This window comes from Bos grunniens, chromosome 19 (genome assembly GCF_055505025.1).
Source record: "Bos grunniens cultivar Pamir isolate PY7600 chromosome 19, Bosgru_T2T1.0, whole genome shotgun sequence".
NCBI lineage: Eukaryota > Metazoa > Chordata > Mammalia > Artiodactyla > Bovidae > Bos > Bos grunniens.
The window spans coordinates 35,923,718-35,936,976 of record NC_141183.1 but is presented as its reverse complement, the minus strand read 5'-3'; the positions used below and the strand labels follow the sequence as shown (position 1 = coordinate 35,936,976).

The 13,259-nt window shown below is 47.0% G+C and overlaps 1 protein-coding gene across 3 annotated transcripts in view; it reads left to right on the top strand.

The window, feature by feature from the left end:
• DNAH2 (dynein axonemal heavy chain 2) overlaps positions 1-13,259 on the top strand; it is a 108,685-nt gene that overhangs the window by 50,238 nt on the left and 45,188 nt on the right. For all 3 annotated transcript variants that reach the window (XR_015147933.1, XM_086359071.1, XM_086359070.1), the window contains exons 28-41: positions 89-171; positions 261-441; positions 1,113-1,251; positions 3,733-3,950; positions 4,168-4,269; positions 4,594-4,719; positions 5,023-5,133; positions 5,432-5,620; positions 6,026-6,129; positions 6,229-6,418; positions 6,941-7,121; positions 8,116-8,243; positions 8,586-8,738; positions 9,368-9,493. Coding sequence is in view for 2 of the 3 variants with exons in the window: in XM_086359071.1 (XP_086215197.1) it covers positions 89-171; positions 261-441; positions 1,113-1,251; positions 3,733-3,950; positions 4,168-4,269; positions 4,594-4,719; positions 5,023-5,133; positions 5,432-5,620; positions 6,026-6,129; positions 6,229-6,418; positions 6,941-7,121; positions 8,116-8,243; positions 8,586-8,738; positions 9,368-9,493 (2,031 nt within the window). In the remaining variant the exon portion in view is untranslated. The remainder of the gene's footprint in view (positions 1-88; positions 172-260; positions 442-1,112; positions 1,252-3,732; positions 3,951-4,167; positions 4,270-4,593; positions 4,720-5,022; positions 5,134-5,431; positions 5,621-6,025; positions 6,130-6,228; positions 6,419-6,940; positions 7,122-8,115; positions 8,244-8,585; positions 8,739-9,367; positions 9,494-13,259) is intronic.

Below are 13,259 nucleotides of genomic sequence, written 5' to 3'. Positions count from 1 at the left end.
AAGGCTTCCAGCTTTTCATGATCCAAGGGTCCTTCCCAGCTCCTGTTACCCTTGGGGACTAAATACCTGATTGATATGTCCCCCACAGGCGTTACAGAACATTGCCAAGACCTGGGATGTGATTCAGCTTGACATAGTGCCCTACAAGGATAAGGGCCATCACCGACTCAGGTGGACAAGGCTGTGGGGCCTGGGCTGCGGAGTGGGGACCAGGTTTGGCAGGTGGGGATAGACTATGATTCTGATACTTTTCACCCCAGAGGGACAGAAGAAGTATTCCAGGCCCTGGAAGATAACCAGGTGGCTCTGTCTACCATGAAGGCATCTCGCTTTGTCAAGGCCTTTGAGAAAGATGTGGACCACTGGGAGCGCTGCCTCTCCCTCATCTTGGAAGTGATTGAGATGGTGCTCACAGTGCAGCGTCAGTGGATGTACCTCGAGGTTAGGATCACCACCTGAGCTCTCCCTATATCCTGTTTTGGCTCCTTTCTTTGCAGAGGATCTAGATAGTTGCCCTATTATCAGCTCCATTGTCCCACCTCTAAAGCCACTTTTCATCTAGGACCTAAGCATCTGACCCTGAGCTCTTACCTCTCATCTTCAGCTTCCTCCTTGAAAAGCCTTTGTTCTCCTTCCATTTTTCTTCTTGAACCCATATACCTGGCCTCCCAATCCCAAGTTTGGTTCTAGAACCTAGACATCCCTTTGGTTCTTTTTTTATTTTTATTTTTAATTTTACTTATTTATTTATTTTTGGCTGTGCTGAGTTGTCACTGCTGCATGGGCTGCTCTCTCGTTGTGGTGCTCAGGCTTCTCATTGCAGCAGCTTCTCTTACTGTAGAGCACAGACTCTAGGGCACTTGGGCTCAATAGTCATGGCTCCCTGGCTCAGTCACTCGGTGGCATGTGGGATCTTCCCAGACCAGGGACCGAACTTGTGTCTCCTGTGTTGGCAGGTGGATTCTTTACCACTGAGCCACCAGGGACCCCCTCACCCTTTGGTTCTGATGCTTCTTCTCTTTCATTGATTGTCTCTCCTGGTCTAAGCACAGAGAGCAGAGAGTGGAGAGGGTATGGGAAACAGCCTCTCACACCCTTTATTGGCCCTTCAGAACATCTTCCTGGGAGAGGACATCCGGAAGCAGCTGCCCAATGAATCAGGCTTATTCGACCAAGTCAATGGCAACTGGAAGGCCATTATGGACCGGGTGAACAAGGACCCCAATGCTCTCCGGAGCACCCACTATCCAGGTCTGAGCCCTGACACAGCCTCGGCGGGTGCTCTGTGTGTGTGAGGTCATGGCCACGTGCTTCATGTTTTTTTTAAGTTTTAAAAAGAATTTTATTTATTTTTGGCCATGCTAGGTCTTCATTATTGCATGGCTTTTCTCTAGTTGTGGGGAGCAGGGGCTACTTTCCTGTTGTGTAGCATAGGCTGTAGGCGCAAGGGCTTAGTAGCTGTGGCTCCCTGGCTCTAGAGCACAGGCTCAGTAGTTGTGGCGAAGGGGCTTAGTTGCCCCTTGGCTTGTGGGATCTTACTGGATCAGGGATCAAACCCATCTCTCCTGCATTGGCAGGTGGATTCTTTACCACTGAGCCACCACGGAGGCCCCACATGCTTCATTTACTGAAAGACTGACCATTGTACCCAATTGTCCTAAGCATTACATAGTAGTTCTGTAGATTAAACTCAACACATATTTGAGCAGAGTACAGTAGAGCAGTGAAGAGGATGAAAAATGGAATGAGACAGACTTGAGTTCAAAATCCTGCCTTCCTGATTGCATGCCTTCAGGCAGCTTGTTTCCTCCATCCTGCAGCTTCCTTGCCTGTAGTATATGTGTGTGTGTGTCAGGGGCGGGGAGTGTATTTTATTTTACCTTTTATTTTGGCCCTGCCAGAGGGAAGATGTAGGATCTTAGTTCCCCAACCAGGGATCAAACCCGTGGCCCCAACATTGGGAGTGTGGAGTCTTAAGTACTGGGCTGCCAGGGAATTCCCACAGTGAGGGGTTAATGATAGCTATTTCTTGGGGTCTTTGTGAGGATAATAAAGGAGTGTGTAGCACTCAGTGCAGTGTCTAGCATAAAGGTAGTGCTGTTATTAGCACTGTGTCTCAAAAAACTCTGATTAAGGAATCACTCTTCTTCTCTATGTGGTTCATTCAATCAGATGATGTAGGTAAATGAGATAATGCAGATAAAGCACTTATCCCATTAAATGGCACAGAGAAAATCTTTGGTTACTAGGCGCTATTGTTATTACCTTGACTTTAATTGGTTTGTTATTAATAGAACTAGTCTTTAATGTAGACACTTTGGTAGACATGGGGATTGGGTAAGGAGATGGGGGGAGATGTACGCATACATGGTGAGGTCTGGTTATTTGTGGTCAACAGGGGTAAAGAACCAGAAAGTCAGGTTGGGCAATGGATGCGCGGGTAGATAGCCTGAGAAGAGTTTTGGCAGGGGATACGGAGGACCTGTTTATTTGCCTGGGCCAATCTAACAATTGAAAAATTTTCCCAAGAACCTTAACTCTACACAAAAACACTTTATTTCAATTACTCTGATAATATATAAATATTAGGATGTGCAAAATTGAGTGAGAACTTGAATTTTTATTAATAATATTTGAGATAATTGACATAATTACATTTTAGAAGAATGTATACTGCTACTGTTAAGTCAATGTATAAGCAGAGCCATGAAAACAACACTCTTTCTTGGTTGAACACACAGAAAAAACCCATGTTGTCTATGGCTACCAGGTCTCCTTGTGGTCTCCAGGGGCTTCTCAGGTGGTCATTCAAAGGCTCTAATGGCTTGTAGACCCTGTCCTAGAAGGCCTGAGGGTCACCTTGGAGTTCAGACTCTAGGGCATCCATAGTTTCTTCATAAAGCTAGAAACTGGAAGACCAGGGGATAAGCCAATCAAAATCTAACTCTGGGAGGAAACTAACATTATTGAGAACCTATAGATGTGAACACAGTTTATTTTATATCTTGAATTATTCTTTGAGGTGGATCTTATTACTATTTTACAAAGAGGTAAAACCTCCCTGAGGTTAACTGACATGCTAATTAATGAAAGACCCACATCTGCCTCCCAGTCAGGTGCATTTATTTTTTTGTACCATGTAGCTTGCAGACTTAGCAGCAGCAGCTTGCAGATCTTACTTCCATGACCAGGGGTTAAACCTGTGCCCCCTGCCATGGAAGCTCAGTGTATTAACCACTGGATTTCCAGGGAATTTCCTCTAGTACTCTTTTCACTCTATCACGAGGAACACCGGCAGTCCCAGTGATGGTGGACCTTTTTCATTGTGCACATGTGATGTGTATTTAAATCTAATGATTTAACTTGCTGAATTGTTTATGGGCAGAACAAGTCTCTCACTTTCAGAAGCTCTTGGGATGACTGGCAGAGTCCCCACTTCTTTGGTGGAAAGAGACTGATGGGATATGTAGTTATATTAATGGAATCACATATGCATAATTAATTATAATGTATAATATGTACCATAGTGTATAATGAACACTTAATAATGAGTTCATGAGGAGGATGGGAAAAGAGTGATTAGGGGACACTTCTCTGCTTCCAAAAACCATATGGCAGTCTGCACCCCAGCATTCACGAGCTGGCAGAGTGGGTATGGTTGGAGGCTCCATATCTACTCAGGGCAATGGTAAAAGGGCCATGACCAATGTCACTCACTGTTCTCCTCCCCAGGCCTCCTGGACACGTTGATAGAAATGAACACAATCCTTGAAGACATCCAGAAGTCCCTGGATATGTATTTAGAGACCAAGCGCCATATTTTCCCCCGCTTCTACTTCTTGTCCAATGATGACCTCCTGGAGATTCTGGGCCAGTCCCGCAATCCGGAGGCTGTGCAGCCACACCTCAAAAAATGCTTTGACAATATTAAACTGCTGAGAATGCAGAAGGTTCGTGGAAGTGGCCACGACGGGCAGGAGGGTGGGGGAGGGATGGTGACATCAGTGAGTTCATGGCCTCCGAGGAGACCATGCCCCTCCAAGAGGAGGGGGATAGTAATGATTCTGGGCATCTGGGACAGAATTTTCTAGAACTGGTAATATAGAGGGGGAGGTGGGAGGAGCAGAAATAACCCCCAAAGGGCTCAACAGCTTCCTGCTTCTGCAGGTTGGGGGACCCGGCAGCAAATGGGAAGCGTTGGGAATGTTCTCGGGTGACGGTGAATACATCGATTTCCTCCACCCAGTGCTTCTGGAAGGGCCTGTGGAGGTGAGCTGTGGCCAGGGACTAAGAAGAAAGCTCGTTCTTCTAACTTTGCTGGCTCTATAAGGAGAGACCATCTCTGTGAAGGGGCCTTAGTCACTTTGTGCCTCCCACCTGCCATGCCTAAAACTCTAACCTCCACCATGCTCTCCTGAAAGTCCATCTGACCCCGGTCTCCATCCCCCTCAGGGATTTGAGCCAGCCGCTACCCAGCTTCCGCTTTTCTCTAGGGCCCCAGAGCCCCGGGGTCCTCCTTCCCAATCACCTTTGCTCTGGGCACTCTTTACTCTGGCCCCAAGGCCCAGCCATCCTGTTCTCGCCTCCCCCCAGTCCTGGCTTGGCGATGTGGAGCGGACCATGAGGGTGACCCTCCGGGACCTTCTCCGGAACTGTCGCCTGGCCCTCAAGAAATTTCTCAACAAGAGGGACAAGTGGGTGAAGGAGTGGGCTGGCCAGGTGAGCTGGGGTCAGTAGAAATGAGGGAACAAGGAGGATGGAGCCACAAGGGAGCAGCCAGTGTAAAGACAGAGTCTAGAGTCACCCAAAAGGCAGGTGTCCTGCCCCCTGTCCTGGGCTGTGACCCAGAAGCCTGCATGCTGGACTCTTAGCTCCTAACTTAGGCCCATGTCCACCCTCCAGAACAGGTCAAGCGTATTGAGAGGGGAAGCACCTGGTCCCGAATGAGCCAGGATATGGGAGCTGGGCTGTGTGGGTGGCCAGGAATGGGCCTTTGGAATAGAGCCTCCATACGTGCCCCAGATGGTGATCACCGCCAGTCAGATCCAGTGGACAGCCGACGTTACCAAGTGCCTGCTGACAGCTAAGGAGCGGGCAGACAAGAAGATCCTCAAGGTCATGAAGAAAAAGCAGGTGGGGAAACACTACCAGAATGACAAGGGCCTGGCGTCAGAGCTGGAAGGAGGGGCTGATCAATTGGAGTGAGAATTAGCAATGAGCTGGTGGGAAGGGGTCAGAATGGGGTGCATTATGGGAGATGTCCAGCGAGGAGAGGTCAGGTGGGTCAGAAGTATGTCTCCCTGGGCTGAAGTTGAGGGTCAGGAACTGCAGTGGCGGTGGGGTCAGCATCAAAGCTGGAAGAACGAGGCTGGGACAAAAGCGATTAGGGTTTGGTGGCTCAGCCCACCTTCTCCGCTGCCTCATTCCACAGGTGTCAATACTGAATAAGTACTCTGAGGCCATCAGGGGGAACCTGACCAAGATCATGCGCCTTAAAATTGTGGCCCTGGTGACTATAGAAGTCCACGCCCGGGATGTGCTGGAGAAGCTTTATAAGAGTGGCCTCATGGATGTCAGCTCCTTCGACTGGCTCAGCCAACTGCGCTTCTACTGGGAGAAGGTGCAAAGGGCCAGCTTCCCATTCTCGTACCCTAAACCCGATACTGACGCTTTGATGAAATTCATGTTCTCTAAAGAGTAATATCTCAGCCCAGCCCTCAGTCCTCTCCCATCACCCTAATCCAGCTGGTAACTCTCTCTTGGATCTGCCACATCAGGAATGGCAAGAGCCATGTTTCCAGGGAATACCCACTCTAAGTGTTCCTTAATCAGCAGCTGCTGCCATGGACTGGGCTAGACACGTGCAGTGCAATTGCCAGTTTCCATCTGAGCTGTATACCCATTCCTCCTTCCAACTCTAAACGGAGCCCCCAGTCTTCTCCCTGATGCTTCCAGCCCCCCTCTCAGCCACAGCCCTGACTCTCCCTCCATGCCCACCTCTCTCTTACTCTGCCCTGTTTCCCAGGATCTCGATGACTGTATGATCCGTCAGACCAACACACAGTTCCAGTATGGTTATGAGTACCTGGGTAACTCTGGCCGGCTCGTCATCACCCCCCTAACGGACAGGTCGGCCGTGGGGAATGAATAGGGTGCTTGGGGTGGGGCCAGTGAATGCTGAGCCAAGGCTTCTAGGAGTCTGGCCTGAATCCTGTCCTCCACTCACAGGTGTTACATGACACTGACCACGGCCCTGCACCTGCATCGAGGTGGATCCCCCAAAGGTCCTGCGGGCACAGGGAAGACTGAGACGGTCAAGGACCTGGGCAAGGCCCTCGGCATATATGTTATCGTGGTCAACTGCTCCGAGGGCCTGGACTATAAGTCCATGGGCCGGATGTACTCAGGCCTGGCTCAGGTCAGCATCCTGCCAGCCTGGCCAGGAGGCCCCCTCCATATCTTTTAGTTTCAGAAAATCAGCTGAAGCCCAGATCTGGTTCAGTGCCCTGTAACTGATGACACTGCATCACCTCAGTTAGGTCTTACAACTGGGGAAGTCCCTGCGTTTCCCTGAGCTTCACTTTGCTTATTTGCAAAATCAGAAGGTTATGTAAGGATTCAGTAAGAGAACTAGTGCATGCTGGGGGCGCTCAACACCCACAAGTTTCCTACCCTGCTCTCTTTCCTACCCATGACTCTCAGGCATTCTCCTAGATCCTTCCTGTCTGATGGAAAGTTTTGGCCAGAAACTACAAAACTACAATAGCCCCTTCTCACACACACGCACACATGCACACTTGCACACATTCATTTTAGAGGCCGCTGTTCCTAGCCAAACGCTTCAGGGGGAGGATAGGTTAGTCACAGTTTCTAGTTTTTCCCAGTCCGGGGTCACTTGTCTTCCTCCCAGCAACTCTGCCCCTCCTCCCCCCAACTACAGACGGGTGCCTGGGGCTGCTTTGATGAATTTAACCGCATCAATGTGGAGGTGCTGTCGGTGGTGGCCCAGCAGATCCTGTCCATCCTCTCTGCCCTGGCTGCCGGCCTCACCCGCTTCTATTTCGAGGGCTTTGAAATCAATCTGGTGTGGTCCTGTGGGATCTTCATCACCATGAACCCTGGTAAGGGCCTGGGAGTAGAGTAGATGGGGCTCCTGGGGGCAAATGTCTGTGCATCTTCCCTCTTCCCCACCCCAGGCCAGTGCATTTAGCCAAGTGCAATGCTGCTAAAGGCAACAAAGTGTGAGAAAAGGATGAACACATGCATTTCTAGGAGAAGGGGAAGCAACTTTACTGTCTTTCCTAAAGGGATTAGTGTTGGCTCGGGTGCATAGATGTCATCCTAGTCTTTCAAGGTACTTAGCTTTTTTCTTCTGTTGAACTAGCTCCTAGAGTTCTGGTCTATCTGCCATCCCTTTTGCCAGATGAGAGAACCTCCCTGAAGTGCAGGGCCTAGGGTCTCTCATCACTGTTGCCTAGGAACAGCTCTGTGGGTAGGATCTAGGAGAAAACAGGAAAGGGCTTCCGCACTAAAAGAATCAGATAAACAGCTGTGATTTCTATTAGCACCGAGTGAGTTATATTGGGTCAGCCGCATTCTATTAGCACCGAGTGAGTTATATTGGGTCAGCCACAAAGTTCATTCAGGTTTTTCCATAACATCTTAATGAATAAACCTGAACAAACTTCTTGGCCCACCCAATCCATGAAACTTGGAGAGAGGGGAACAAGACAGCTCTGTAATTTGAGTCTGAAGCAGGGCCTTGTGGCAAGTAAGGAAAGGGCCAGGGGTAGGAAAGAAGAGCAGAGAGGTGTAGGAAAAGCCAGGGCCGAGATGAGAGAGGAAGAGATCTTGGAGTTGAAGCTGGGGAGAGGGCTCAGGATGAAGCAGAGAATGGGGAGAATGGGATTGATGGGGAAGTAGGTCTTTGGGAAGCAGTGTCCCCTGGAGAAGGGAATGGCTACCCACTCCAGTATTGTTGCCTGAGAATCCACGGACAGAGGAGCCTGAGAGGGTTTCAGAGTTCATAGGGTTTCAAAGAGTTGGACACGACTGAGCGATCAACACTTTTGCTTACTCTTTCATGGATTCTGAATACGTGGTGCTGTTTTCCAGGCTATGCTGGGCGCACAGAGCTTCCTGACAATCTTAAATCCATGTTCCGGCCAATTGCCATGGTAGTGCCCGACTCTACACTTATTGCAGAAATCATTCTTTTTGGGGAAGGCTTTGGCAACTGCAAGGTATTCTGATTATCTCTTGTCTCCAATACTTTATTTCTCATCCATGATTACCCTCTGGGCCCAAGAAACCCCCCTCCCCCAAAGTCCTCACAATCATTTTATCCTACAAGAAATGTACCCGACTCTCAGTAGGATATGGGGGCAGGAGAAGCCAGAGGAGAGAGGTCTTCCCTCTATGACACCACTGGTCCTTGATGGCACAATTCACAAGATCTTCCCATCCTTTGTCCCCCAGTTGCTTCATGCCCAGGCACCCACCTTCTTGTATCTGTAACTGTCCCTACACGAAGCAGAGGGATTTATGGGGAAATGGATGGTTCCTTCCTCTGTTTTGGCCTCCAGGTTCTGGCCAAGAAGGTGTACACGCTTTACTCGCTGGCTGTGCAGCAGCTCTCCAGACAAGACCACTATGACTTCGGCCTGCGTGCCCTCACCTCCCTCCTGCGCTATGCTGGCAAAAAGCGCCGCCTGCAGCCCGACCTGTCTGATGAAGAGGTAGACTGAGGACGCCGTCTTGACCCTTAACCACCACCATCACTGGTCCTCTGCAGCTTCACTGGAGTTTTTCACATCCTTACTTTCCCTCAATCAGTTTTCCCACTCTTCCAGCCCTCCTTGGTGTTGCCCAAGTTCCACCTGTCCTGTTGCTCAAGACTAGCTTGGGTGTATCCATTGTTCTTCTTTCTTATTGATTTATTTTTGGCTGTGCTGGCTCTTCATTGCTGCATACGAGCTTTCCCTAGTTGTGGTGAGTGGGAGCTATTCTTTGTTGCCATGCATGGGCTTCTCATTGTGGTGGCTTCACTTGTTGTGGAGCACGGTCTTTACATGCCTGGGCTTCAGTAGTTGCACTCGGGTTCAGTAGTTCTGACTCCCAGCCTCTAGAATGGGGGCTCCAGTAGTTGTGGTCCTTAGGCTTAGTTGCTCCATGTCCTGTGGTATCTTTCCAGACTAGGGATCAGATGCATGTCCTCTGCAATGGCAGGCAGACTCTGGTTCACTGTACCACCAGGGAAGTCCTCCCTTGTTCTTAGCTCCGGCTTCTCACCCCTCTAGAGAGGAAAGGCCTAATGAAGAGCTGGGCCCTGGCTCCTCCAGCCTGAGTCTCTGTCTTTCCCCTCCAGGTTCTGCTGCTCTCAATGAGAGATATGAATATTGCCAAGCTGACTTCCGTCGACGTGCCCCTCTTCAATGCCATCGTGCAAGATCTGTTCCCCAGCATCGAGCTGCCGGTCATTGACTACGGCAAGGTATTTGATCCCCAAGACTCTCCCTGACCTCTTGTGTGAATGTGGATCCTGTGGTGTCCTGGGAACAAGACACCTGGCTTCCAGGCCTTGTTCTGCCCTTCGCTGGCTATCCATTCAACTGGCTATGACTTTGAGCAAGATGGTTACCCTTTCTTTGGGCTACTTTATCTATAAAGTGGGACTCCCTGGTGGTTAGTGAATGACACAAATGTACTCCAACACTCTACATTCTCCCCTCAACTCCCCAGGCCCCAACTCACCTGCTCAAGGACTTTTACTCATCAGTTCCTTGACTTCATGGAGATCTCTGGTCCACTGGCCTTTCTACTTTATACCCGTCGGCCCTCTTCTGTCTCTGCCTCTCTCCTCTTTCAGGGAGTTTTGAGGAGAGACTGCTAGGAGCTGTTTGATAAGGGAGAAGGGTGGAATGGAAAGGGCCAGGGGAGGAGAATTCTAGAATGTGTAGGAATTTTCTTCTCTGGCAATATGGCAGTTTAGATATCCTGAGTGATCCTTTCCATTGAAACCACTAAAATGCTGTATAAAAACATAAAAACACACCTTTTAAAATGTATTGCTAAACCGGCAAGAAAGAAAGAATTCTGGGATGAGGAGGGGAAGTAAAAGCAGGGAGGCAAGTGAATTAATTGCAAAGCTGGCTTTCTCCCTGAAAGGTTTTGTTGAACGTAAGACACTGAGCAAAGGAGATAAAGCAGCTCGGGTTTTGAGGTGTAACAGAAAACCCAGTCGTGCATAGACTTTGGCCCACAAGGGAAAACACCTTCAGTAAGTGGGAAAGTGAGAAACCCACCACTGAGGAGGGTCCGTACAGTAAAGAAACTTGCTTGTCACGACCACTGGCAGTGAGAGGAATGGGCGGAATCTCCTTTGAGACTTCCTAACCTTGAGTCAGCCCTCACATGGCTTCTGGTCATCATGTATTTTACTGTGTACTCCCCCCAGATCTCAAATTTAGAATTTAATTTGAAGTATTTCCAGGTTGTTAGTGTCTCCCCCAAGCGACTGGCAGAAACAAATGCAAATTATTTCTAGAAGAATGAAACTTCAACTTAAAAGCCCAAAGAAGTCTCGTAAAAGCCTAAGAAAATGAGCAACTTCTGGTCAAAAATCACAAAACAAACAAGGAAACAAGATATCATGAAGGGAAGCCAGAGAACAACAAAACAGTGCAATCAGACCCACAAAGACTACAGATATGGACAATAATCAGCACAGAATTCTAAAAGTACCTACATTTAGTGTGTTTAAAGAAATAAGAGAGAAGTTTGAAACTGTGATCCAGGAACAAGATACTTCTAAACAGAGTAGACTTGAAAAGAACCAATAGAATTGCTACAAATGAAAAAATATACTTGAAATTTAAAAAACCCAACAACCTCATTATATTCAGAGAGGACTTCTAAGTAAAAAGGTGGATTAAAAACAATTTTGTTTCCTTTTGAAAACCTGCTGCAACTACTCTGAAGGGATGTTTTTTTAAAAAAGGCATCTATACCAGGAAGGATGGGGTGAATGAGAGAGGTGATAACAACAGAAGTATAGACATAGGAAATAAATGAATCAAGTAGTGACTTGTGTTGTGACTCTCAGCAAACCTGAGAAGCTGGAAGTAGGGAGAATTGTTAAGTAGGAAGTAGGTGTTGGGGGTGCTAGTCCTCAGTCACTTAGTCGTGTCTGACTCTGCAATCCTGTGGACTGTGGACTGTGGACTGTAGCCTGCCTGTGGACTGAGCTACAAGGGAAGCCCAAGAATAGTGGAGTGGGTAGCCTATCTTTCTGTCCATGGGATTTCCCTGGCAAGAGTACTGGAGTGGGTTGCCATGCACTCCTCCAGGGGGTCTTCCTGGCCCAGGGATTGAACACATGTTTCCTGCATTGCAGGTGGACTCTTTACCGCTGAGCCACCGAGTAAAGGAATTAGACTTGTGGAAGCCCAAGAATACTGGAGTGGGTAGCCTGTTCCTTCTCCAAGGGGATCTTCCTGACCCAGGAATTGAACCAGGGTCTCCTTCTTTGCAGGCAGATTCTTTACCAACTGAGCTATCAGGGAAGCCCACTGATTAAAGGGGATGTAGCTAAAATAAGAAGGATTGGAGGCAAACTGTCTCGGGAGCAGGTCTCCCCTTCTCTGTGTCCCTGGATGGCTGTCCCTTTCCCACTTTGGCAGAAGACTAGAGGGTAAAAATAGTAGGTCTCTGGTTTGGGGGACACAAAATATAGTTGAGGAAAGGAGAAAACCCTGTTAAAAATGGAGATTAAGAAACTTTCCTGGTGATCCAGTGGCTAAGACTCTGCACTCCCAATGCAGGGGGTTGGGGTTCAATCCCTGGTCAGGGAGCTAGATCCCACATACCACAACCAATGAGCCAGTGTGCTGCAACAAGACATGGCTCAGCCAAGTAGATAAATTTTTTTTTTAATTAAAAAAAAAAAACTTGGGGTATGATGCTTAATACACATACACACACATAAATACACACAAACATGATAATACAACTAATTCTCAGACAGTGGAAGGAAGTAGTAGAAGTGAGGCCTGTTAGTGTATTTGAGAGATACGAGTAAAATGCTGCATATGTTTGAAATTATTTGGTTCCATTGGCTGTGTATTTTAAAAGGTCACACTCTTCTGGGACCCACATGTGTCATGGTTCTATAAGCATTCGTTTATTTATTTATTTATTTTTTCGTTTATTTTTTATTTAAAAAAACACTTTATTGAAGCCTAGTTGATTTACAGTGTTGTGTTTCAGGTGTACAGCAAAGTGATTCAGTTTTATATATATGTAAATCCACATATATATGTGTAATATAATTATAATAATTTATTTATATATAATAATTATATACATACATACATATAAGCCCAGGACCAGATGGCTTCACAGCTGAATTATACCAAAAATTTAGAGAAGAGCTAACACCTATCTTACTCAAACTCTTTCAGAAAATTGCAGAGGAAGGTAAACTTTCAAACTCATTCTATGAGGCCACCATCACCCTAATACCAAAACCAGACAAAGGTGTCACAAAAAAAGAAAACTACACGCCAATATCACTGATGAACATAGATGCAAAAATCCTTAACAAAATTCTAGCAAACAGAATCCAACAACATATTAAAAAGATCATACATCGTGACCAAGTGGGCTTTATCCCAGGGATGCAAGGATTCTTTAATATCCACAAATCAATCAATATAGTACACCACGTTAACAAATTGAAAGATAAAAACCATATGATTATCTCATAGATGCAGAGAAAGCCTTTGACAAAATCCAACATCCATTTATGATAAAAACACTCCAGAAAGTAGGAATAGAAGGAACATACCTCAACATAATAAAAGCTATATATGACAAACCCACAGCAAACATTATCCTCAGTGGTGAAAAATTGAAAGCATTTCCCCTAAAGTCAGGAACAAGACAAGGGTGCCCACTCTCACCACTACTATTCAACATAGTTTTGGAAGTTTTAGCCACAGCAATCAGAGCAGAAAAAGAAATAAAAGGAATCCAGATTGGAAAAGAAGAAGTAAAACTCTCACTGTTTGCAGATGACATGATCCTCTACATAGAAAACCCTAAAGACTCCACCAGAAAATTACTAGAGCTAATCAATGAATATAGTAAAGTTGCAGGATATAAAATTAACACATAGAAATCCCTTGCATTCCTATACAATAACAATGAGAAAACAGAAAGAGAAATTAAGGAAACAATTCCATTCACCATTGCAACAA